This window comes from Elephantulus edwardii, unplaced genomic scaffold (genome assembly GCF_000299155.1).
Source record: "Elephantulus edwardii isolate Elephantulus edwardi_28Jun2011 unplaced genomic scaffold, EleEdw1.0 scaffold00002, whole genome shotgun sequence".
Classification (NCBI taxonomy): domain Eukaryota; kingdom Metazoa; phylum Chordata; class Mammalia; order Macroscelidea; family Macroscelididae; genus Elephantulus; species Elephantulus edwardii.
Window position 1 is genome coordinate 41,187,304 of NW_006399752.1, and position 27,405 is coordinate 41,214,708.

The following is a 27,405-nucleotide window of genomic DNA, read 5'->3' on the forward strand; positions in this document are numbered from 1 at the left end:
AGTTTAGAAGAGCATGAAGAAATAAGGAGAATGCTGCAAATTTATTACCTTTCTTAAGAGTTTGAGAGTGAGATAAGCCAAGAACCCAGCGGGTGGGGAATAGAGTTCAGCAATAAAGACCTTATTCTCCTCTGCTTTGGTTTGGGACCTTGCCCTGCTAATGGCACTGTCATAAACAGATAAGCTTTGGTAAGTAAAAGAAACCAAAATTAAGGGTGCAGCAAATCATCTTATACACAGAAAAAGGATAAAGGATGAATTTTAAAATAGGCCAAATTTCTATTTGATCTATCAAGAGAGAAGCCTGGTGGCGCAGTGTCTTAGCACTCAGTTGCTGCCTGTAAGGTCAGCAGTTTGAAGCCCACCTGCTGCTTCTTAGAAGGATGGTGTGATAGCCTACCTCCATAAAGATCACAGCCTAGGAAACCCTGAGGGAAGTTTCCATTGTCCTATAGGGTCCCTAAGGGAGCCCTGTGACCTACCGGAAAGAAGTTGCACCGCCAACCTAAAGACATAGTTCAAGTTCAGCAGTTGGTCAGATGGAGAAAGATGGGCATCTCCTCTCGTGCAACTTACTGCCTTTGAAAACTGGCTAGAAGGTCAGCCATGAGTCAGTTCTGACTCAAAAGCATATAACAACAAGAGGGTCCTTATGACGGTAACAAGTTGGGTGCTTTTTTGGTTTAAGTAGAGAACAAAATGTAGAATCCCATGCGGAAAGGTGTAGTTGATCAACAAAAGTGTAATCCTGTGTTTACCTATCTGAGAACATCTTTTAGAAAAGGTTTTGTGGTTTTGATGCATATAAACAAAGGAAGTCTTTGAAAACTCACAGCAACCCTTCTGCTTCTTGTGGGGGGGTCCTAAAGCAGATTGTTTAGTGGCTCTGGAGATTCTGCTTAGCTTGCTGGGGACTGGGACAATTTCCTTAAACACTCTCTCCGTCCCTTGCTAATCTACCAAAAGTGGTAGCTATTTAAGTAAAAATGTATGTTAAAACAGAAAATAAAATCTGCTGTTTGCCCTTGCTTTTTCTTCTTCAAAGCTCATGGGTATCCAGCTTAACAGTTGGCAGTGCTTGAATGCCTTTATCCTTGCTATGTTAACACAAAAGGAAAACAAAGCCCTGTGTGGCTATAACCACTCAGATCACCCATTGTAAGGAGAGGAGGAAGAACCGAAGCACCGAAGTTCTACAACTAAAACAGCAAAGCCTGAGTTTGCATTAAGAAAAACTCTAAACTTCACAAGTTGACAGCTGATAAAATATGTGTTCTATAGTTACTACATTGAGGTTAATAAAAAACAAAGGGCTTAAATGAAACTATTTCTCTTCTCTAACTAGTCTTTTGATGACATAATTTGTCTCTCTCCCACTTTGGTCACTTATTTTTATACATTGTCTAATCAGGAAGTGAAAAAACATATTGCAATGGGAAACTCTGCTGTTAGAAACCTCTCTAAAGTACTCAAGAGCAACGGTGTCTCTCTGGAGACTAAGGTGCATCTGATACAAGCCATGGTCTTTGCAATTACTTGTTATGCATCAGAGAGTTGGACAATGACTAGGGAGGATAGAAGAAGAATTGATGCCTTTGAGCTGTGGTGCTGGAGAAGAGTATTGAATGTACTATGGACTGCCAAGAAAACAAACAAATTTTTCCTAGAGAGGGTTAAATCGGGCTACTCCTTGGAGGCAAGGATTCTGGGGCTTCATCTGACATACTTTGGACATGTTGTAAGGAGGGGACAGGTCCTTGGAGAGGGACATCATGCTTGGGAGGGTGGAGGGACAGCGCAGGAGGGGAAGACCCTCTATGAGGTGGATTGATTCAGTGACTGGGGTAACCGGGATGGGTGTGTCAGAGGCAGTGCGATTGGCACAGGATAGAGCAGGGTTTAGGGCTGTTGTACATAGGGTCACTATGAGTCACAAGCGACTCGACGGCACGTAACAACAACAGTTCTAAGAATAAGAAATAGAGGAAGACCGGTTAAAGTGACCTTTCCAAGGGAGCTCTGGTGGCCTAGTGCCAAGAAGCTGCACTGTAATCCCAGAGGTGGGCGGTTCGAATCCACCAGAATCTCTGCTGGAGAAGGAGAGGCAATCTCCTCCTGTACCAGTCAGATCTGATTTGATGGTACACACACACAAAATAACATTCTTTTAAAAAGGTTTTTAAAAAGTGACCTTTACAATTTTTTTTAACTGTGATTTCCAGATATAAGACAAAATAAAAGTGGGCAGGAGGCAAAGAGTCTTCATACTTTTGGGACTGAACATTGTGTTCTTGTTTTTCATGCTTTTCTGTTTTTTCATTAATTCCAAATTAGTGTTTCTTCATAAAGAAAAAAACCAACACACCAACCCTCACTAAGTTTGAGCTCTAATAATATCCATTTCTCTCTTTCTCTGAAATACCAGGAATTTACTGAGTTTTCTGCTGTCTCCCTCATACAAGTTTTTTGCATACTGAATTTCCATGGTCCTTACCATTCACACCACTAACTATAGCACTTGACCATGTCCTATCTTGTGCACTGATTCTATGTAGAACATCTTCTTCAGCAACTAAGCTTTAAGGTATTGAGGACAAGCATCTCTTCACAGTCTAGAGCCCCTAGCACTGTGCTGGCACAGAGCAAAGATTGAGCCAATTCATGTAGAAGTTAATTCAACCTTATCCTATAATTGCCAAAGGTACATGGTTCAAGGCCACCAGCTGCTCCGTGGGAGAAAGATGGGCAATCTTGTCCCCTGTGATTAACTCTCTCTGAAAACCTGCTGGAGGGTCAGCTATTGGTCGGTTCCAACTCTATGGTACTCAACAACAACAACAACAATAACCATAGCTGGTTACTGAATTTAACCTGTTTTCATATGTTGTTGTTGTTGTTAGGTGCCAGTCGAGTCGTAGAAGAGTCACAGCAACCCTGTGAATGAAAACACTGTTCATAGAGTTTCCAGAGGCAAGCCATTTCGGAAGTGTATGCCACTCCTGCTTTTAACCTAGTTTTAATCGGGAAGCTCCACCAAACGCTGTCCACCATGGGTAACCATTATCACATTTGGCCCATCAGTGTCACAGTGTTCAGCGTCACAGCAACCAAGAGTTACCTCTGTACAGCAGTGCACAGACCAGTGCTATACCACCTTGGGCTTGGTTTCACATGCTTGAAATATATCACTTATATTCTAATTCATTATCAACTAAATGAAATTGTCTTAACATGAACACTTCTAAAACCAAAAAGTGCCGTTTCACTGTCAGACAGAAGGTCCCATTCCAAAGTGTTCTCCTCATTCTATTCGAGTCAGAACTGTGGAACCCGCTCTATTTCCATGTATCCCTTCCCATGGAGTTCTGATGGCACAGTGTAAGGAACTGTGCCGCTGTCTCAAAGGCACAGGGTTTGAATCCACCAACTGCCCCACAGGAGAAAGACAGACAATCCCTCTCATGCGAATAAACTGCCTCCAAACACCTTCTGGAGGGACAGCTGTGAGTTGGTTCTGACTGAGATTACACAACAACAACAACAACATGGCTATGTCCCTAGTTGCTGCTAAATGAGGCATCTTTAACATTAGAAACTTTCTCTCAGGACAAGTCAACAGAGATAATGAGATTGATTGTAAGAGGTAATATGAGTAAGTGTTGCTGTTAACCAGTCAGGGAGCTCTGGTGGCATCATGTGCAGGGAGTTGCACTGCCAACCCCAAAGCCTTGCCTCTTGGTGGTTCAAATCCGCCAGCAGCTCCTAGGGACCAGGACAGACAACCATCTGCTCCCACGTGACCTACGGCTTCAGAAACCCAATGAAGGGTTAGCTCTGAGTCAAGAGAATAAGTCTGAGGTGTTTTGTGTTGTTGTTTTGTTGTTGTTTTTTTTGTTTTGTTTTTGTTTTGTTTTTTTAACTTGATAACCAGGCAGGACTCCTGATGACATAGGGGTTAAAACAGTTGGCTGTTAACCAAAAGGTCAGAGGCTCAAATCCACCAGTTTCTCCATGGGAGAAAGAGGAGGCAGTCCGCTCCTGTAAAGATTTTCTTTGGAAAATTCTGTGGAGCTCTGTCCTAGAGGTTGCTATGAGGCAGAATCACATCACCAGCAGTGGGTATGATTAACCAGGTACTTGTTCTAAGCACTTTTACATCCACTAGCCCACCCAGTAACTGGAAACAACAACGAGCAAGCACTATTTCCTTGAGCGTCCTCTGATGTGGGAATTTATGACACTACACAAACGGGTAATTCAAAGGACTGGCCTGTTCATTCTTATCAAGATGGTCTGAGTTGATCGCACAAACTCTCAAGCATCTAAGAAGCGACTGGATGTTATCCACTTTGGGCAGTTTTTCTTTCGAGATGTACTTTGAATAAGACTTCCTTTATCCAAAACAAAGTGAAAGCTAGCCAGTCACCTTCCCACAGATTGCATCATGTCCAGCAACAGCGGGGCTGCCAAGTCCGGGCTTAAGTGGATGAACGTCGAGAGAACCACAATGGCCAGCCCCAGGGTCTCCTCGTCATACTCCTCCAGAATGGCTCCACAGTCATGGCACCTGCAGATAAAACAGAGGGATGCCGTCTGTAAAAGCCAACCACTGGTTTAAAAACGTAGCAAACGACACATGGCCACATGTAGTGAGGCTTGGAAGCGTCTCAGCTGTCACACTCTGAGAATGAGTAGGCTCCAGGGCTTCTAGAAAAAGTAACAACGTGCGTGGGCTTGAGCATGAAGTCTTTGATTAAGGAAAACATTCTGCTCAAGAACATGAGGCCCACACACAGGCTCCCTCTCTCAACGTGGGTCACCTGCACTAACGAGTTGAGTCTTCTGGTCCAGGGATTTTCTTCAATGTGAAATTGTTACTGATGATAATCAGTAACTCGATATTGTTTCACCTTTGTTTAAATTTAAAAAAAGGAAAGCCTCCTAGGCATACTTTTAATATTTTAAAATATATTTTGGCATATTTTCAGACAAAAATAGACTGTATTTATGATCTAAGTGGTAGAGTCAGTCCAAGTCAAGAAGGTCAGGAGCATATGGACTGAAGTTTCTCCTCTAGCTCTTGCTCAGATCAGTTTTATAGGCTCACCAGACCCAGAAACTTTAATATGCAAAACATAAATAACATATAAAACATACAGTGAAAAAGGATGACACGAGAAAAGTTGACGTCTTTGAGCTGTGGTGTTGGAGGACAGTAATGAATACTCCATGGACGGCCAAAAGAACAAACACATATGTCTTGGAGAAAGTGGCGCCAGAAAGCTCCTTGGAGGCAAAGATGGTGAACTTTTGCTTTGCATACTTTGGGCATCTTGCTAAGAGAGGTTATTTCTTGGAGAAGGACATGATGCTTGGAAAGGTGGAGGGCTGGCAAAGGAGCAGAAGACCCTCAACCAGGCAGACTGACACTGACTGCAGCAATGGGCTCACGTTTGTCAGGGAATGTGAAGTTGGCACAGGACTGAACAAGGCTCAGTTCTCTTGTTCATGGAGTTGTTAGGATTCATACTTGCCTAGACAGCATCTAACAACATTTTTGCAGAACATAAAGAATAACAGCAGTTCTCAAGTCATTCACAGCTCACCATTATTGGTAGTGTCCTAATATACGGAGCCACAGAGGCATAGTAGGTTAAATGCTGGGCTGCTGATGCAAAGGTCAGCGATTCAGACCCATCAGGCAGGCAACCGTCTCCTTCTGTGAAGATTCACAGCCTCAAAAACCTGGTGCGGAGTCACTGTGAGTCAGAGTCAACTCACCAGCAGAGTGTGAAGGTTTGGTTTTGGGTTTTAATGTAAGTTCCAACATTACCTTACATCTCATTGCTGCTGGGGCAGAGTCGGCTCACAGCACCCCCTCCAATGAGGTTAAAGCAACTTTAAATCACACCAGAAGAGATTTCCCATCTGTCTTCTGTGGAGCGGATGATAGTGTCAAACTATCTACCTCAAATTGGCAGCACAACTTCATATCTGTTGTTGTTCGGTACAATCAAGTCAAGTATGACTCATAGTGACCCCTTCAACAACAGCTCTGAACACTGCCCTCTCCTGTGCCGTCCTCACACTTCCTGTCACCTTAGCTCCCATTGCAGCAGTTACTGTCTCAATTCATCTGATCGAGGGTCTTCCTCTCCTTTGCCAGCCCCCTACCTTTTCAAGAACAATGTCTCTCTACAAGGAATAGCCTCGCCTAACAGCATGCCCAAAGCATATGAGGCAAAGCTTTATCATCTTTGCCTCCACTCTGGCTGCATTTTCTCTAAGACATATTTGTTTGGTCTTTTGGTAGTCCATGGGATGTTCAGTGCTCTTCTCCAACACCACGAAGCAAAGTTTATCAACTCTTCTTCTGTCATTCTTATTCACTGTCTAGCTCTCAGATACACAGCGAGTAATCTGAGAGACCACGGCCTGAATCAGATGTACATTAGTCCTCAAAGTAACATCGTTGCTCTTCGAGAATTTAGGCTCCTAACTGCAGACTTTCCCAGTGCAATGTGTCTCCTGATTTTCTGATTGCTCATACTAAAAGGTGTTGGCTGTGGATCCAAATAAGATGGAACTGTTGGCAATTTCAATCTTTCTTCATTTATCATGATGTTACCTATTGGTCCCATGGTAGACTGAGCCCTATCCCTTCGGAGACTACAAATAAGTTCTATATGACATAAGAACAGGTCTAAGGAGTACTGCTGATGCAATGGTTAACGTTCTCACCTAATAGAAAAATCAGTGCTTCAAAGCCACCAGTTGCTTTAAGGGAGAAAAATGAGGCAGTCTGCTTCCAGAAAAAATCTGCAGAATAGTAAACCCTCAGGATGAATTCGACCTTATCACACAGGATGGCTGCCCATCAGCATTGACCTGATAGCAGAGGGCTAATGGACTAGAACTAGAACTCACTAGAACTCAGCTGACCGAAGCCAAGCCAAGAAAATCCAAACCCATTTGCCAGCAAGTTGGCTCGTGGCAACCCCATGTGCTGGAGAACTGTTACCTAGGGCTTTCCTGGTTGAAGTCTTTATGGAAACAGACTACCAGACTTTTCTTACGCAGCATCACTGGGTGGGTTTGAACAGAGAACTTTTAAGTTGACAGTTGAGCACCGTCGAGGGTATAAGCTGTTTGTACCCTCCCCTCCCTGAGACCTTCAATCACAGCTGGACAGCAGTGTTTACAAAGCATACTGGGAATAGCAAGGAAACCAGTGAGGATTGTCATCAGGGCCTTCCCCCTGAGCCCTCTTTAAACATAAGCAGAGATAAGGGTATTTTTAAAAAAAAAATCTAAATTTTTCAATAAAGAAGTTACATCTTTTAAAAAAGTACAGGGGCTTATAAAAGGCGACCAGGAAGCCAGTGGCAGCCTGGGTCTTGCAAGAGGACACAAAATGGGAAATTATACCACAGGAGGGCCAAGGATAGTCCTTTATAGACACTGAGGTGCTCCTGTGTGGACTTTCCAAGGCACCTGCACAAGACAGGCTCCATCATGTCTTCAGAAATGACCATCCTCTGTGGCCAATCAGCCTGGCACTCACCTCAGCCCCTTCCGCCTCATCTTTCTCTCCTCCTTTCAGCAAAAGCCTACCCATCTCATCAACTGGGTCATTTTCACCAGGAAGCTATCTTAACACAAAGAGAAACCTCCAAACTGGAAATCCTTTCCCATCTTCAGAAACACACTCACACACACACACACACACACACACACACACACACTCCTAGAAGCTAAGGGCACAAAACCCAGAAGAAATGGTCCCATTCCCCAAGAGACTCACAGAACATAAATGTCAGCAAATAAATAATTACAGAACATAAATATGCCAGCAAATAAATCATTAAACTCCAATATATACATTATAGACTAGGTAATTTCCCAAATGCTATAAACACTCAGAGTGAGTAATTCTGCCTTAAATTATTATCTAGAGAGGGCAGGTGAATTTTGTCTTGAGTGTTGACATATGAAGAAGAGTTCTCCAGGCAGATAAAGTATAGAAAGAAGGCCACCCGTGAGTTGACAGAGGTGAGAATAGCTCAGATGCTTCTAGAAAAGGTGACGGGGCAGGACAAAGACTTCTGGTGAGGAATGGCATACCTTCACAGGCTAAAGGGCCTTTTCTAATAACCAAGCCACGTGGACTCAAGAGTATAAAAAATCCAAGGGTACTAGGAACTGACAAACTAAAAGGTTACACAACTGGTCTGAGAGTTGGGGAATGAACTCTACTCTCAGGGTGAAACCAGAATCTAGCCTCATCCTTATTCCTGTCTTAATAGCCTAAAGCTACTGGTCAAAGGATTTTATATATGAAATTCTTTCTGGAGAGAATCAGGAAGTGGAGAATTCCACCCCCCCGCCATTGTCCAAATTAAAAAGGAAAAGTCCCTAGGCATACGTGGAAGTTGCTTATATGACACAGTATTTCTAAAACCACAAATGCATACCAAGACTCATAACTACACCTATCTGAAGACTAAATTATGACTTAAAGCCAAAGCCTGCCTCTCCCGAAGCCCTGTGACAGCCACGTGACAGAAACCTAATTCCACAACCCTGGTGGGGCAAGGGGCAGCATCCGCTTACTTGTCGGTCATCATCGTGGGCTGCTCGTCGGTGAACTCCTCCGGTGCCGGCACGAACATACTGACTATGCTGGGTGCTGACAGCAGGCTGGACTTGGTGGCCCCTGGATGAACGGCAAAGGGGCAACCAGTGACCACAGAGCAGCAACCATGGGAAGGAAGGTTTGGTTTTCCTCTTCCTCATCTCCCTAAGGCCACATTCACAGAGGTGCCTTTGGCCACCCCAGGGACACAGTGAAAAGATCCTCAGTAACCAAATGAGCCAAGATTATGGTTTCTTTCTTCTACTGGTATGAGTTAGACAGCTCCCTGTATGTTTTTAACTCCCTATTTAGCTTTTCACTTGGGAAAAAAATCAGAAGAGTTCAGGTGGGTGTGTGACAGGTGAACCAAGAAAAATCTATCCTGGACATTGCTCAGTGGTTAGGGAGCTCTGGGGGCCCAGCTGGTAAGGAGTCGTATTGCCAACTCAAAGCAGGCACCTCTCTGGCTGTTCCAATCTACCATCACCAGCTCTGCAGGAAAAAATGTGGGCATTCTCCTCCCACGTGATTTATTCGCTCTGAAAACCCACTGAAGGATCAGCTCCGAGTTGATTCAGACTCACTGGTAAGATGGGTATCAAATGAGCTGCAACCCTCACTTGCTCCCTGTGAAATATTCCTAATTTAGAGAGGAACTAAGACGACAGAACCCTATTCATCTAAGCAGGGAAAGAATATTTGCACTAAGAAAAACTGGTGCCATTTTCTACTTCGAGAATTAATACCACAAGCTTAACGCAATAATGAAGGCTTCATTCTTCTTTTCTTTATTATTCATTTTAATGAAATTTTACAGAGACTTTGGATATCCAACCATTCATTGTTGCACTTTTCTCCCTGCCCACCCTCTCCCCAAAGTCATTCTTCTCTTTGAAATGTAAAAGAAAAATTATTTCATTGTTATACAATCCCTCCCCCCAAGTCCACTCCACAAATGGAAGTCTTCACAGATGAAATATGAAGTGTTTAGAAGGAACCAGCCTCTAAGGAACCAGCTAGTTGTTTCACCATGATTGAAAATTTCCTGTTTTGACGCCTTCAGGGAAACAGAAACCCAGAAGGGTGAGAGCATGCTGACTCCTAATCATCCTACAATGCATAGCGGACCTACCCCTTAGAGTTTTCAAATCTTCCTGGGAGCACACTACCTCATTTTTCTCCCCTAGAACGACTGATGTGTTTGAACCACCTGATTTTAGGTTGGCAGCCCAACACTTAATCCATTGTGTCACCAGAAAGTGGGGAATGGGAAAAGGAAACGACAGGTCATTTGTTATAGCTGAACCACAATAAAGTCAGTCATGGCGCAGACAACGCCTTTATCCCAAGTTGCAGGTGACCCTTCTGATGCCAGCATTGCCGGTTCCGGTTCCCTGCCTGACTGGAGGCACCCAAGGTAGACTCTCTTCAGCACTAGGCACAGAAACAGAAGGCTCTCAGATGTGTGAATAAGGAGGAAGTCACCTCTAAAGCTCGACTTGGAAGTGGGAGATTCTGACAAACACTTCTTTGGGAATCTTGGAGACAGGAAAAACTGAAAGTGTTTGTCTCCAAGCACACAAGGATGCAACAGTCTCCCAGCTGCCTTGTCAGCAGATGCTCCAGCCTACCTCAAAAGAGGCTCCTATTTTATCCTCATTCCCATGACTTCATTCCTTTTCCCCCACAACTAACTGAGTCACTAGATTGTGGACAAGCACCATGGAAGTTTAACTCTGGGTTTCACCCTCCTGACCTGTATTCATAAAAGACTTTTCTACCCTAGTGGAGGAGAAAGACTTGTTCCCACCTGATATAGAGGCAGAAACAACTACTCTTCGTCAAACAAATGTTAGCAAAAGCTGAAGATAAACACCTCCTCCTTTCGAAAAATTAGAAGAATTAATGTGGAATAGAAGCGACTAGAATATTAATAGAAGAATAAAAATAATATGGTCAGAATGCTCTTTAGAAGCAAGGGACAATGAGACTTCATCTCACGTGCTTTCGACATGTTATCAATAAGGACCAGTCCCTGGAGAAGGACACCGTGTTTGATAAGGAAAAGGTCAGTGAAAAAGAAAGAGGCACGCACAGTGATGTACAGTTCCCTTCGAAAGCTAATGGTTAACTTTGTGTAGGAAACTTCAGCAATCTGACACTAATAATGAACTTGTGTGCATTTTTCTACGCTTTTTGAAACTTCATTTTGTTTTCATTAAATGTTTGATTTGTCTAAGGAAGATGGTTATAAATACTGTAAGTATTATAATGTAATGAATGCTGGTTATTTGAATGCTGTTTATTATTCTATCATTCCTGATAATGCTATGTGAGTGTTTTTAATAAAATTTATATTTAGTTAATGCAAAAAAAGCAAAAGAAAGAGGCTCCGCGTGATGGATTGATAGAGCCGCTGCAAACACAGGTTCAAACGGAAAGGGTTGTGAGGAGAACGCAGTGCACGCAGGGTTCGGTGCTGTCATCCACAGGGCTGGCTCTGATTCCACGGCAATGAACAGCAACAGCCGAAAACACGGCCTAGAAAACTAGCTCAGCTTCACTTAAGGGACTGGATACTGAATACACTTTGTTTACAAACAAAGGGCTGAACTGTAGAAGAACAAAAGTAACAATCTTTTAATAAGTTTTTTTTAAAAAAAACAAAATCCTACTAGGTGTTTAAGCAGAGAACTGTTCTCAGCTTATTCTCACAGGCACCACATAAAAAGGTGTATTTTATGCATTTTCAGAGAGCTGAAAAGACACTGTTCATCTTGAAGTTAAACATCCTTGAGGGAGCATATATAAAAGTCAGACCATGTTCAGAAAAGTAGACACAAGGTGATGAGGAGAATTTCTGTATGTTGGGAGGAATGCTGAAAGATGCAGGGCTGTTTGGTGTAGAAAACACTGTTGTTGTTGTTGTTGTTGTGTGCCGTTGAGTCACCTGTGAGTCATAAGGACCCTATGTATAACAGCCCTAAACCCTGCTCTATCCTGTGCCAATCTTACTGTCTCTAACACACTTACCCCAGTCACTGAATCAATCCTAGAAGAATAAATAATGTGAAGCTATTTTTAAGCATCGAAACATTACGTAAGACTGTATTTGACCTACGGGACTGCACAGATGAGTAGGTCACAAGAAGGAAGAACTTTTCCGTCAGTTATGTTCAAAGAGGAGAAGTCAGGCATTCCCAGTGGATGTGTTTTGGATCCATTTTCTGGAACTGCTGAATAAGGAGACTCATCGTTTGCTAGGTGACTATGGGATTTTTTACACAAATAGCAAGTTGATATTGTTGTCAGGTGCCATCAAGTCAGGTATGACTCACAGCGATCCCATGAACGGCCAATCTGAAACTTGTCCTTTCCTGGGCCGTCTTCTCCATCCCTGAGATGCCAACACCCATTGCTGACGTCACAGTGAAATCCATCTTGCTGGGGGTCTTCCTCTCATTCGCTGACCCTCCTTTCCAAACCTGATGTCCCTTTCTAAGGAATAACCTTGCCTGGCTACTTATCCAAAGTATGAAAGACGAAGCGTCACCATTCTTCCTCTCAGGAACACTCTGGTTACATCCTTTCCAGGACTTATCTGTTTGTTCCCTTGGCAGTTCATGGGGTGTTCAGTGCTCTTCTCCAGCACCACAACTCAAAGGCAGGAATTCTTCTGTCATCCTTTTCATTGTTCAGCTCTCTGATGTGTACCAGGTGACTGAGAAGACCGTGACCTGAATCAGGCACACCTCAGTCTTTAAATTGACAGTATTGCTCTTCAGTATTTTTGAGAGGTTCCTGACAGAAGACTAGCCCAACTTCTGTCTTAGTTTTCCAACTGTGCCATCTCCCTCCCTCATCAACGAGGCACTTTCCTAATCTCTATGCTAATATTGTCGTGTATTTCTGGCTTGTTTGGTTCTTTAAAAAAAAAAAAAGCAGAGCACACTTATGAAAATACCTGCAGGCAGAAAAGTTGTGATTGACAACTAACTACAGAAGATGTGGATTATTAGTTTAAAAATACAGCAGCTGACGACATCTACAGCCTCCCCCAGCACTCACAGTCTGGGAGCAACGCACCTCTCATTCTCAGCGGCTGCCCCTCCAGGTCAGGGTTCAGGCACGTTGGCACATTGCACTGGCGTTTCCCCGGCTGTATCTGTTCTGTGGATAAACAAGGCATTTTTCAGTCTTCAGGGCGGCCAGTGGGGCACAATTCACAGTACAAAGAATTTAACCAATAATCTTTTGGGGCCATGTCATGCTAATCATTCATTATTGAGCACTAAAATTTAAAGGATACAATCTTAGATTTTTAGGGGTTTTGCCTCAAACCTACCATTCAGATACTGAAAGCAGGAGAGCCCCTAAAAATACCCAAAAGAACATCCAGGATTTCCTTTCCCCCTAGAAAAAAGCTGCAGTCCTTTGTTTTCTGATATGAAATAAAAGGCTAATATCACAACTATGAAAGGTATGTTTTATGCAAATGAATAAATACATAAGCAATCATAGGGGTGATGGCCAGAAAGATCGTATTTAAAAACATGTGGAACTGGTAGCAAGGAAATGATAGGTGTTGGCTGAGGACAGGAACAAAGGAAGAGGGTGGACATGGAGGAGCCTGCTTCCAGTGTGCTTCCCTCCGTCCATGGGAGCTGAGGCAGCTCAGCACGTCACTGGATGTGCGAGGATGGGAGAGGGGGTTTCCTGTGTGCACGTGCTGAGGGGAGTCCATCATGATCCATGTGCTAGACGCCTGCCCCGCGTGCCTACACGACCCCATTCCTCCTCTGAAGGTTAGAGACTCGCTGAGTGTGGCAGAAAGGTGACATGCCACCTCACATTAATGCCACCTCATTCACTTACTCTCCTCTGTTTCCCAAACTGGGAAGTGCTTTGCAGCCCTAATGAAAACAGGGATATTGAGATGAAGCTCAAGTAGGTGAATAGAGAACTTGGAAGATGGGAAACAAATTTAAAAAGAAAAGAAAATAGAAGACATTCAGACGATAAGTAAATGGGAAGTATTAAATGAGAAACCAGAGAGTTCTCATTTAAAATGTAAACAAGGTTTAAATTTGGTTGAAAAGCAAAAAAAAAAAAAAATCCATTAAATGGGTTATTTGGCAGCATGTGGGTTTTTTAAAATTAAAATTTGGATTAGAAATTGAGATTAATTTGCCTTTTAAGAACTCTACTCTGACAGTCAAACTAGTTTGTGTTCTGTAGTCAAAATGAAAATGGGTCATTCAGGTTGAGTTACTTATTACAGGTAAAATGATCTTCAGAATCTCTAACAGAAGCTAACCAAAAAAAACCAAGCCACCTCATTCACAGTGTTTACCTGGCTTCTCTCTCAATAAAGAGATAAGTACCATCCTCTTCAATGCGGACAGTGGGCTCAGAAGATTCTGGAGGATAATTGTCCAGTGTCTTCTTCTTTTCACCCTTCCCTGCTGGTTTTATGGCCATTCTATAACTCACTATCATTTAATGCTTGTTAAAAGAAAGAGTCAGTGAGAACAAGGAAGACCTTCAGAGAGAGGGGCAGACACAATGACCTCACCAACAGGCTCAGATATGGCAACAACGTGGCCCAAGACGTCAGTTCTGTTGTGCTGTCTCTGAGATACTCCCTAGGTCATCATCCTCTAATTACAACACTACTACTGAAAGAAAGATGGAACACTTTAAAACTTTAAAATGTTGAAGAGCCTTAAAAAAGGCTCGAGAAGTGAGACTCTAGGTTGGGATGGTCAACACGGTCTGTTGGATCTAGCTATCTAGAGTCTTAATAATAGGGCAATAAAATTAAATACAACTAAAGTTGCTCTGGAACAAGTAACAGCTTCTCAACATTTTGCTTTTGTGGAAACTGTTATTCCTAGTCTAAAGAAGAATAGTATAGTTCTCTCAAATAAGTGTAACTAAAAGAACAGTACTAACCAGACTATTAAAACTGTCCAATCAAAAAAAAACTGTCCAATAAAAAAAAAAAACCACAACAACCAAACCCAACTGTCCAATCCAAGCATTGGCCCACAGTGAATATTAATTACAACAATAAACTCTCATACCTTCATAGTCTATGTCTATTTCGGAGTGCTTTCACATAAAAAAGTTTTCTCTCTCAAATGACCCATTTAATTTTTAAAAAGTGGGGGAAGGAGAAGAAAAAGCAAAGACGGATGCGTGAAAGAGAAGGGCAGTGGTGATGACTTTACCACTGGTTTTAGAAAGTCGCACGTATGCAGGAGGCAGTCAGGAAGTTTGGGAAATGCAGAGGGATCGTGTTAACGTCGATGTGTCGTGACAGCCAATTCTACTTTAAAATTGATGTTAGACACAGTCCCATCCTATGAGCATGTGGGTGTGGGGCTGCAAACTGGTGACCTTGCTGGCTAAGACACAGAACTGCTATTCCCAAACCTCCCGGCAGACCAAGATGGCACCAAGTCGACAGTTAGGATTATTATCATCTCTTATTTTCTGGCACTTTATAGTTGATAAAACATGATTACAGACAAGACCTCATTAGAAAATAATGATAATCTGCTTGGTGTGGTTTTTTAAAAAAAATCTGCATCATTAAATTAAAGTTCTATTCCCGCCTGTATTTCCACTGTTTAGCTCCCAAATAAACCATGTAAACACTGGAATCTGGGTCTTTGAGGGGGGGAAAAGTTGGATCAGACTAGACAGTAAAGTCTGTGGCTCTAGACACATGGGGGGGAAAAGTCTAAAGAAACTTATTAATGACCTTGTCTCTTTAAATTCTTTGACTTAAAGTACACAAGAGCAATCTCTCTCTAAGGAGGGAGCAGAGCGGATGCAGAGAAAGTGGCTTTAGCTAATCTGAGAGGCAAAACAAGAAGAAAAGCTTGACCCACCAGTGTCCCAGCTGCAGATGTTAAGGGGGGCGCTAGACTGATGTTCCAGCTGCCGCTTCATTAATTGGCTCATTGTCAGAGTTCCCAGGGATCCCCTTTTCATCTGCCTATACTGAGCTATATGGAGGAAATTAGGAGATGATTACTAAGGGGAATATATTTCCACAGCACACAAAGGCTCTACACAACCAAAGAGAATTGCAAATGAACCTTCATTATCTCTTTGAAATCGCTTGGTAAAAATGTACGTCCCGTTCAGATGGAGGGTGGACGCACTATGCTGTCCTAGGTCCCATTCTCTGTCAGTGAAGGAGGTAGCTGTGCCCATTAGCACTTTCTGATAGTCTATAAGTATTTGTTCCAATTATGACTTCTTAAAATTTTTTTTAAAAATTTATACTAAAAAAATAATTGAAGACAGTTACAACTACTCTGAATTTATAGCTTAACTTTCTTTCAAGGAGCTTAGGAGACTTCACATACACAGAACCCATCTTCATTGTATCCCATGAGAGAGGGTGTGCGTGTGTACGTGGGTGTTTTGAAGTAGAATTATACACATTAATCCCAATTTTTAGAAAGAGAGAAATCAAAGCAAATGAAATTATGTTACTTGGGCCAAACCCGCAATTGAGGGCAGGTCTCACACCAAAACACATTGGCTTTACAGCCAGTTCTGTTTTCAATGTCTACATGAGTTGTCTGAGAAAATGGGAATCAAATAACATCCTACAAGTATATTCCAGTGTGTGTCTTTGTTTTAAAAAATAGTGGAAGCATTTTTATCACACAGTGAGGTACAACGACAAATATCCCACAAGTACAATGTCAAATTTCAAGCATGTCTAAACTTGAGAAGCAAGGAAAATCATTTCTGCCAGTAGACTGTTGAGTCAGAATGCAACTCGTCTCCACTTCTCTTCCCAGCAAACACTCCCATTAACAACCAAGAGCCCAGGGCAGTGCCTTTTCGCTGGATCCCAAACATCTGTGTGTTGGAAAACTTAGGCTTCTTAGAAAAACAAGTTCAGAAGCTAAAGCTAAGAGCTACATATCCTACAACTAAATGAGGATACCAGGGCAGCTGCGTGGCCCCTTGAAAATCTTCAATGTTATACACAGGTTTCGCAATCATATCACCAAGGTGGCTCCTTGGCATGATGTGAAATCGATTATAACATTATTCCCATGTAATCAGCATGCTGTTTGATTAATGGTGATCACAACATGTTTGGCTACAACAGAATCAGCTGATAAACGGATCAAAAGAGAAAGGTAGCAGGAATTCTTGTGTCTTTGGAGTCCACGTTGTTGAAAAAAACCCACCAAAGTAACTCCTCCTGTGAATGAGAAGTCCTGGGTTGAGATTGCTGACTGGTGGAAATTTACAATTTTAATGCCCCAAATGCAAAGTAGAGCTTCAAGGAAAACTCAAAGCAGAAATCTTTTAAAAGATTTAGCAAACATGATGCTTAGCAGAATCAATCTGACTCAATAAAAGAAGGACTGAACATCTCAGCTCATGGGATAATTTCTCCAGTTCTCATTTGGTTTCTTATTTGAGTGAAAGCTTACAAATCATGCTGTTTTTCCATTCGATTAGGCATCATTATCTTGTTTTAGAGTACTAATAAAGATAAATTAGTGTAATTCATTCATTACCATGTTTAATCAAACCGGGCTGCTTTTAAAGACAGTAGAATTCCCTGGGAGGAAGACTTGTGCATGTTTGGCCGAGAGTGGAGACCCATCACGGAGCCTCCAGGAACATACAAACCAGAGCTGTTCAAACATGCTTTTAGTGGAGAAGAGGAGGAGGAGGAGGAGGAGGGAAGTGGAAACCAAATGATGCTCTGAGCTACACCCACAAGGGCTGGAGCCAATCGTGACTTTGGGGTCATGAGACACTTGATAAATTTATCCTATGGTGCATTTAGGAATGAAGTAAAATAGATTTAGTCTTATTTCCAATGATATCTATTTTGGAATTTGAACTAGAATTCACTGTTTCCAATTACTCGAGCCAAACGAAGAGAAAGAAACACCTTCCTTATTTTCATATGTGGACTTGACAATGGGCATTTCTATCACATCCTCAAACAGACTCTCTAGGATTAAGAAAATGAAAAGAGCAGTTGGACCGAGAACTATCAGTTCTTTGTTTATGAATGGGCCGGTAACTGTCACTTGGGAACTGCTTTTGGCACTTGTATTATCTCTGTTAGGACTGAATCTGGTGTATCCTAAGGCAGTGTGTTAGGGAACTCTGGTAGCCTAGGAGGGAGGGTGTTGCACTGCAAACCAACAGGTGGCGCCTCTTTGGCCATTTGAACCCATCATCTGATCACTGAGATAAAAAAGAAAATCTCCTCTCAGGCAATTAACAAGCTCTGAAAAACCCTCTGGAGGGTCTTCCCTGAGTCAATTCCAACTCAAAAGCAATGGCTTTTTTTGTTCAAGGTAGTGTGGTATAGTTTTTTAAAAAGCATCGTTTCTAAAGCCAAACAGCCCTAGCATCAATCCGTGCTACTGTCGCTTAGTAACTGTATAATGTGCCCTCTCTGAAATTCTCTTGCCTGATCTGTAAAATGGGGACAGTAATAACTTCCATGCACACTGATCAATGAAGAAGACAATAATGTGTGTAAACCATTCAGCACAGTGTCTGGCACAAGATAGGCATCAGAGATGTGGTAGCTATCATTATAACTATGACCGTCAATTCCTCAAAAGCAAGCACTAGCTTGTTTATTGCCTTTAATCTCAAGTGCCAGCCACAGTGCCTGGCACACTGCAGACACAATCAAGTTGCTGAATGAATGAATGAGTGAATGAATGAATGGTGAAGATGATGATCTTCCATACTACCAGTCCAGCGTTTAGAATAAGATCTTTCTCTAGTTTTTCAGTATCACCCTTATTTCAAAAGGTGTCCAAGGCAACACTAATTTAGCTCTTTGGCCAATGTCCGCATTGAACACAGAATGTGCTGGGACAAATGACGAGAAGTTGCAGAAGATGCACCTTTGCTTGTATTTCTGACTCCTGTTGAGAATGGCCATGCTAAAGCATCTCAGCTGACTCTCCTGAGACAGAGTGATACCCTTATTAATGTCAATGCAACATTGGCTCCTCACAGACAAAATCTAGGATCCCACAACAGCAATTTCAAAATCTCTATCCCCTGTAGAGCCCTGGTGGTGTGGAGTATAACTTACTGAGGCTGAAAGGGCTGCAAGTGACTCCACCGGTCCCTGTGCAGGAGGAAGATGGTTCCTCTCCTCCTATAAAGACTCACAGTCTTGGAAACCCAATGAGGGCTCACCACAAGCTGGAATTGACTTGGTGACAATGGGTTTGGATTTTGGGTTTCAGAGCCCTTGGCAAATTACATGCTTTTAAGTGTGTGTGTACGTGTGTATGATCCAGAGAAGCTAGAGTCAATCATGGCTTTGGGTCTAGGGACAATTAACTTATTTCATGATACTCTAGATCTAAGTTTGTTAATGATCAAGGAGAGTCCACCTACATAAAGGCATTCCAGGTCAAATTCTGCTATGGACAATGCTTTTTCATTTGTCTCCAAACCTTTATTGTACATATGATAATTAATTTTAATTACACGTATTGTATTTAAGCTGTTGTTGTTGTTAAATGTCATCGAGTTGTAGGAGACTCATAATCACCCTATGAACAAAAGTCTTGGAACCTCCTGTATAACTTTTGTAATTTCTGAAGGTTCACAGGGTTTCCGGAGGCAAGCTATTTCGGAAGTGGTTGCCACTCCTGCTTCCAAGCTTGTTTTAATCAGGGAGCTCCACCAAACACTGTCCACCATGGGTAACCATTAACGCATTTTTTTTTATTTTTTTTTTTTTTTACCATTAACGCATTTGACACATCAGTGTCACAGTGTTCAGCTTCACAGCAACCACAAGTTACCTCTGTACGGTAAGTGGACATACCAGGGTTACACGACCTAGAAGAATGTTTCACCAAAAACAATTAAAGGCTGGCCTCAAATTTTTATTTCTTTTTAATACTTCAGCTAGCAATGGAAATTTCATTCTACTGAATGACAGAATTTAGTGCTTATTTACTAACAAATTAAAATTCTTAGCCAATCTCCTTATTGATTTATCAGATGCTTGAAACAAAGACAAATGTTGACCCGATAGCATACAGCACAGTCTCTGAGGAAAGAAATATAGAAACAGCTCTGATATTGGAAATAGTGTAGCAGCTAGTAGGCCACAAAGCAATGTCTGGAAGGGATGATCACCAGTGGAAATCTTACTTGATATTGAAGAGTGGCTGCTTGTCTCTGGCACACCTGCTTCTAACGTAGGAGCAGACGAGGATTCCCGTGGCATTTCCAAAGTTGAGAGTCCTTTGGGCGAGTGGTCTACAAACAGAAATATTATTTAAAACACAGGACACTCTAATTAGGTGCAAATTTCAGGGCATTTTCTATCATCTTTCTTCCTGTTACCTAATACATCTATTCAAATTTTTATATATTTTCTGATTGTTCACAGCTTTAGTTTGCTTGGCTCTACAGTCAACACTCTTGGCACCAGAAGCCAGGAAATTAAAAGACATATTGTGATGGGAAAGTCTGCTGTTAGGGACTTCTCTAGAGTACTTAAGAGCAATGGTGTCACTCTGGAGACTAAGGGGCACTTGATACAGGCCATGGTCTTCGCAATCACTTGTTATGCATCAGAGAGGTGGACAATGACTAAGGAGGATAGAAGGAGAATTGATGCCTTTGAGCTGTGGTGCTGGAGAAGAGTATTGAGAATACCATGGACTCCTAGGAAAACAAACAGATTCATCCTGGAGAGGGTTAAACCAGGCTGCTTCTTGGAAGCAAGGATACTGAGGCTTCGTCTGACATACTTTGGACATGTTGCAAGGAGGGACCAGTCTTTGGAGAGGGACATCATGCTTGAGAGGGCAGAAGGACAGTGCAGGAGAAGAAGACCCTCTATAATGTGGATTGATTCAGTGACTGGAGTAATGGGGGTGGGTGTGTCAGAGACAGTGAGACAGGCACAGAACAAAGCAGGGTTTAGGGCTGTTGTACATAGGGTCACTATGATTTGCAGGTGACTCAACGACACATAACAACAACAACAACAACTAATTACTAGAATTCCATACACACAGCCCTCAAAGTTCCATGCAAAGCAGCTTACCTAGAATAATGTGAGTGGGTGCTGTGCATTTGACTGTAGCTCGTACAGAACGACAGCACAGGGGCAAAGCTAAGTTCTGTATGTTCGCAACACACCCCCTGGAAGAGCCAGTCAACTTCTCCATCACTGAGAGTATTTTCACTTCATATGTATAACTTATCCATCTGTATCATCCCAGGTCCACCTTTACTTGTCAATTTCTACCTTACCATTTATAGAGAAAATTCCTTTTCCAAAAGTGTGCCTCAGAGCCCTTCCATGAAAAAAAAGCACAAATGGGAAAAACTGGACCAGGTGCCTTTCTCAAGGAATTCCAGAGGACCTAGTTCTTTGTAATTTTTCTAATTTACACACCATAGTGAGATTGCCTATTTCCTTGTCTATAACCTTTACTAAACCAGACATAATTTAAGAGCTGGGACTATATCTACTTGGAATAGAAGCTATTAATCCACAATACGTATTTTATTACTTGTGCAAGAAACTGACTCTACATTTATTTCTTCTGTTGACAAATGTGTTTCTAAGATAAATTACTGTCTGCATGCAATATTGCCAAATTAACTTAACAATAATGAGAAATGGGTTATCTCACATTATTCTAGGTAACTTAAAATTACACTTGTAAATTGTTAAAAAAACTGTTTGCAAAGTACACAAAAATGATTTCTAGATAGATAGGTAAAAAATACTTTCAGAAACAGAGTATGCATCTCCCTTGCATTTTTTATCTCTATTGTTTAACTATAAATTGAGGGGATGAGGTAAAGGAAAAAAAGTTGAATCAAAAGCTCTATTAGTAATTTTTTTTTTACTAAATAGGGGTTTGTTATAGCAGACACCCTAAAATGCTTTCTAACCCTTCATGCTGTCCTAAATAACATTAGACATTGAATATCATGAGTATATTGTGGACTTGAAACTAAGACTGTGCTTCCATGACTAAACTGTGCAGAGATTCAGAGACACCTGTCTTAAAGGATTTAAAATTCATAAGCTTTCTAATGTTTCTTCCTCATCTTTTCTATATTGTCCACTGTTTTCTTTTTGCTGACTTCTGTATTTATTTGTTGTTGCTGTTGTTGGCCACAATACAAATCACACACTTTCATACACACATCCCATTCAAGTCTACAGATTGACTCTGTTCTTTTATCAGATAAAAGGCCACTAGACTTGTTAGCATCATTTAAAAGAGATGTAAAGTAAAAGAAAAATTCTTCCATTGTTATACCATCCCTCCCCCAAGTCCACTCCATAGTGTTTATTAAAATGCCTGATGCAGGGAGCTCTACTGGCCTAGTGGCAAGAAGCTGCACTACAATCCCAGAGGTACGCAGTTCAAATCCACCAGATGCTCTGCTGGAGACGAAGGGGCAATCTCCTCCTGTATCAGTCAGATCCGATTTGACGGCACACCCACACAAAAATAATAAAATTGTTTAAAAAATGCCTGATGTACTCATGGCTGTAAGATAAACCAAAAACCCACTGCGGTTTCCGACTCCATAGTGGAGTGGATTTGAGGGAAGAGATGGTATAACAATGAAAGAATTTTTCTTTTCAAAGAGAAGAATGAACTAGGGGGGAGGGGTGGGCAGGGAGAAAAGTGTAACAATGAGTGAATGGAAATCAAAAGTCTCTGTGAACTTTCATTAACATCAATAAAAATATTTTAAAAAGTAAAAAAAGATGTAAAATAGATGCAAAGTGGAGACAATGGGAACTGTTTGTATTCTAGTGACCTAGTTTATAGGGAGTTGTCCTACCTAACCCAAAGGTCATATCTCTCTGTCAGTTCGAATCTCCCAGCAGCTCAGAGGGACAAAGAGGCGTAATCTCCTCCTGTGAGGTTTACAGCTTCAGAGACCAATGGAAGGCCCACTATGAGTCGATTCTGACATGCCTGCAATGAGCTGAGTTGATTTTTGGTTCACTGAGATCATTCTGAACAGATATGTTTGCCACATTAATAATGGTCTTGATAATAAAAAAAGATGCATGAAATAGTTTCCCAATTGTCAAGCCAGAAACAAAATAAATTTTAAAAAATATACAAACCCTCCAGTACTGACTTTACATTTTCTTAGTCATTGATATATGGAAGACTAAGTGTTATTTTCATTCCAAAATACTAGTTAAAAAAATACACCTACCTGTCCCAGTTGCCTTCATCTGTTACAGTTCTTTGTATATGGTATATGGTAATATAAATATAAAGTGACAAGTTTGAGTGAAGTTTTGAGTTGGACTGATTCAGTCAGTGACTGGGGTGATTGGGGTATGTGTGTCGGAGACAGTGAGAATGGCACAGGACAGAACAGAGTTTAGGGCTGTTGTACATATGGTTGCAATGAGCCACAGGGACTTGACAGCACATTAATAACAACAAAATATGATTATAAGCTTGAGAGCATTGGTGTGTTTATTAAAATGCCTGATGTAGTTATGGCTATAAGATAAATCAAAAGCCCACTGCTGTTCCTGACCCCTAGTGACACTCTTGGACAGCCTGGAACGGCCCCAGAGCATCCCAAAATTGCTTTCTTCTCTCATGACATAGTCTATAGTGTGTTGCCCTCCTAACCACAGGCCATGGGTTCCTGGTAACTTGAATCCACCTCTTTCTCTGCAGAAAAAGGACGGGCAATCTCCTCCTGTTAATATCTGTAACCTTTGGAAGCCAATAGAAGGTCACTATGTGTTGGAATGAACTGAAAAGCCGTAAATGTGAAGTGATGCCTTTGATTCTTTGTCTTTAATCTTTGCTGAAGCTGACTTCCCTCACAGAGCAGTTGGTGAGTTCGAACCACTGACCTTTATGATTAGCAGTTGTTATTGTTGTTGTTGTTGTTGTTGTTGTTGTTGTTGTTAAGTGCCATCGAGTTGGAGGCAACTCATAGTGACCCTATGAATGAAAGACCTGGGCATCAGTATAACTTTTGTCCTTTCTCCAGTTTCGTAGGGTTTTTAGAAGCAAGCTCTTTCGGAAGTGGATGCCACTCCTGCTTCCAAGCTTGTTTTAATTGAGGAGCTCCACCAAACACTGTCCACCACGGGTAACCATTATCACATTTGGCACATCAGCATCACAGTGTTTGGCTTCACAGCAACGGTTAGCAGAAGAGTGCTTAAGTATTGTAACAGCACAGTCCATGTACCGTAAACTGGTTATTAAAACAAAACAAAAAACGAAACAAAACACCACTACTGTATCAAGAGGGGGCTCTGGTGGCCTAGTGGTAAGGAGCAACCCAAAGTTGCTTCGCAGGAGAAAGACGGGCCATTTCCTCCTGTGCAATTTACTGCCTCTGAAAATCCACTGGAGGGTTGCCCAGGGGTCAGTCCTGACCCAACAGCACACAACAACAACGGTGTACCAAGATTCCCTAAGCCAGGCCATTTTTTCTTAGTTCTCAATCATTTTACGAAGTGTGATGTTTATATAAAGTTTAGCACAACTAATATTTGTACACAGCTATAATTTTCTATTCAAATTTTATATTGTTGTGTTTCTGTTCAAGCTTTATTTTGCTGTGCAGTAAAATACTGTTGTATAACGTTTTTCTTTCAAGTTTTAGACTGTTGTGCAGTAAATGTCATACACACAGTGAACAAATGCATCAAGACATCAGATATCTTGCCAGCACTAATGGGCATTCCAGACACAATCATGGGACAAACCACCAGATACAACTCCTTGACTCTGGGAGCTTTCAGTCAGGGCAAGACAGACAGCACTAGCTGTACAGGATCAATACGTAAATGACAGGGTATGTGAAATGGCAAATTCTTTGTGCACAGAGAATAGAGAAAAGAAAAAGTCATGGAGATGAAGGGGGGATGGGCAGTTCGGGTGTTGCCCAGAACAGTTCTCTGCAGGAATCTGATTTTGGACCAAAGAATTGGAAGAGGCAAGACAGCCATTCAGGAGTCAAGGAAGACAGCTCCAGACTGAGGAAACCCAAGTGTCTGAAGTATCCTCCACACTAGCATTGAGTGCACGAATAATTAATAACTTTAGAAAAAGTAGGAAGAGCCAAAGTGGTCAAAGCTTAGAAAGAGTCATGGTTGATCAGAACAGCAACAGTAAGAGTAGTGGTTGATACAAACGATGACATGATATTCAGAGATGGATGGAAGAGTGTGACAATGGTGTGCACAGAGGACACGACCCCTCAGCACAACCCTGGTGTACTAAATTGTGAGGAGAGCCATGTCCAACCCTGGTGTACTCGGGCTCTGAGGAGAGCCACGTCCTCAGGGGAGAGCTGGGCTCTCATTAGACTAAGACAGTAACAGAAAACAGAAAAGAAGCTGAGGGTAGGTAAGAGATTTATGAAGGACCGTGAATTTCTGAGAATACAAAGAATGGCATCAGGATTTGGGTCAAAAGCGAAATTGGTCAGAATAGGAAATGTGTAAGGTGGCCAGGTGGCCTTAATGGCAGTTACCATGTGGAAGATGAAGTGCGTCCTGTAGAGATTGAATGAAACAGAGATGGAGAGTTGGTGGAGTGAAGGCAATTAGCTGGCAGGGCTGCATGTCTGGGGCAAGTGGGCTGGGTAGTAGATGGGCCTCGTCAACTCCTACACACAGACAGAATGTTTGGGGAAGCTAGAGACAGGCTGGGAGCCAGGCCCTCCTTCCAACCCCCTGTAAGACAGGGTAGAAGGTCTGTAAGTTGTGGAAGGTGGGCCCTTACAGAGAGATGATGATAACATCAGAGTAGTGTGATGAGTGTGATGGACACTAAGGTGCGTCTGATACAGGCCATGGTCTTTGCAATCACTTGTTATGCATCAGAGAGTTGGACAATGACTAAGGAGGATAGAAGGAGAATTGATGCCTTTGAGCTGTGGTGCTGGAGAAGAGTATTGAATGTACTGCCATGGACTGTCAAGAAAACAAACAGATTCATCCTGCAGAGGGTTAAACCAGGCTGTTCCTTGGAGGCAAGGATTCTGGGGCTTCGTCTGACATACTTTGGACATGTTGTAAGGAGAGACAGGTCTTTAGAGAGGGACATCATGCTGGGTAAAGTAGAGGGACAGTGCAGGAGGGGAAGACCCTCTATGAGGTGGATTGATTCAGTGACTGGGGTAATCGGGATGGGTGTGTCAGAGGCAATGAGATTGGCACAGGACAGAGCAGAGTTTAGGGCTGATGTACAGAGGGTCGCTATGAGTCGCAAGCTACTGGACAGCACATAACAACAACAGTTGAAAATGGCAAAGACATGATATCATAATTTTCAGATACTTTCCTGTTTTTCTGGTAACAAAATGTGTTATTACAAAAACAATTTCCTCCCTATTAGCATAGGGAACAATCTGACAAAGAAAACTATAGAAGCCGTACACACACACTCACACAACACACACCATTCTAGGGATAAAAACATATCCTAACAACCTCCCCTCTAGAGCCACCACACTCAACAGTTTCTCAGCCAACACTGTTCATCTGCAGTAGTTTTGGCTTCAAGTTATGAGAAAGAGGCCAAACTTACCTAGAAACCTTAAATCATCTTTTTATTTCCAAGATTTCTCTCCCGTGCCTGACCCTGACTAGTGTGTGACCCTTCCCAAATACACTAATCTTCACTCAACAGCGTTTCATTCACAGACAACTATCTGACTAGAAAGCTGGAGAGAAGGCCAGGAAAGCAGAGGAGAGGGGCTTATCCTCTCGTGCAGGGTGGTAGGAAATGGGATGGGTCTGGAGCTCAGACCCTTCATCATCATCATCATCATCATCGCCTGGCGTTGCTCCCACTTGACCGTGTGCTCAGTGGGGAGCCATGTGCCTGCCCTCAGCTCATCATTCTCTTGTCTTAAGGGAGAGCCTGGACTAGAGGTCTCTATTATCTTCACAAGTTCTCAGTGTCCTGTGGTCTAGGAAGCTATTAACATCATCCTCTTCACAAAATTCTACTTAGATGTGACTTGAGAAAGGACAGAGCTCCAACCAGAATTGTAATATCACTTCAGAAGATAGAGTTTTAGGAAGAGGAGGTCTATTGGCTTGTGAAGTTTCCAGATTCGTTTTCTTAGAAACAGCGTATCTATGGAAACGGGAGCAAGGGCACTTGGAGCAGGGAATCCATGTGCTGTAGCTGCGTTACCTCAGCTGGTGCCCGTACAGTATCGTCTAGGTGGTGATAAGCAATTTTGGGCTCCTAAGAGCACAGACTCTCCACCAAGCTGCTGACATCCACTAAGTCTAGAGAAATTATTATACAGCTATTAAATGATTGCACAGTTAGTCCTTGCAGTCCACAGTTAATCATTGCAAACAACTACTGCTTTATTTGGCCCTTTCTTTTTGTTCTTCCTTTGGGCTATGTCATAGATCACTAACATATAGCAAAATGCAAGGAAGGAAGGTAGGGGGGAGAGAGAGAGGAGGGAGGAAGGAGGAGGAGGGAAGAGGGAGGGGAAAGAAGGGGAGAGGGAGGGAGGGAAAGAGGGAGAGAGAAAGAGAGAGGAAGGAGGAGGAGAGAGGGGGATGGGAGAGGAGGGGGAGAGGGAGGGAGGGAAGGAAGGAGGGAGAGAGAGAGAAAGAAAGAGAGAGAAGGAAGGAAAGAAGGAAGGAAGAAAGGAAGGAAGGGAAGGAGGGAGGGAGGAAGGTGAGAAGAAAGAAAATAAAAGAAAGAGGAAGGAAGGAA

The 27,405-nt window shown here is 42.3% G+C and overlaps 1 protein-coding gene across 1 annotated transcript in view; it reads right to left on the minus strand.

Annotated features, from left to right (window-relative positions):
• The window catches only part of UNC79 (unc-79 homolog (C. elegans)), a 291,864-nt gene that overhangs the window by 81,486 nt on the left and 182,973 nt on the right, over window positions 1–27,405 (minus strand). The window contains exons 30-34 of the mRNA XM_006879101.1: window positions 19,832–19,939; window positions 15,535–15,651; window positions 12,722–12,805; window positions 8,614–8,716; window positions 4,427–4,567 (exon numbers count right to left, since the gene is read on the minus strand). Of these exons, the coding sequence (XP_006879163.1) occupies window positions 4,427–4,567; window positions 8,614–8,716; window positions 12,722–12,805; window positions 15,535–15,651; window positions 19,832–19,939 (553 nt within the window). The remainder of the gene's footprint in view (window positions 1–4,426; window positions 4,568–8,613; window positions 8,717–12,721; window positions 12,806–15,534; window positions 15,652–19,831; window positions 19,940–27,405) is intronic.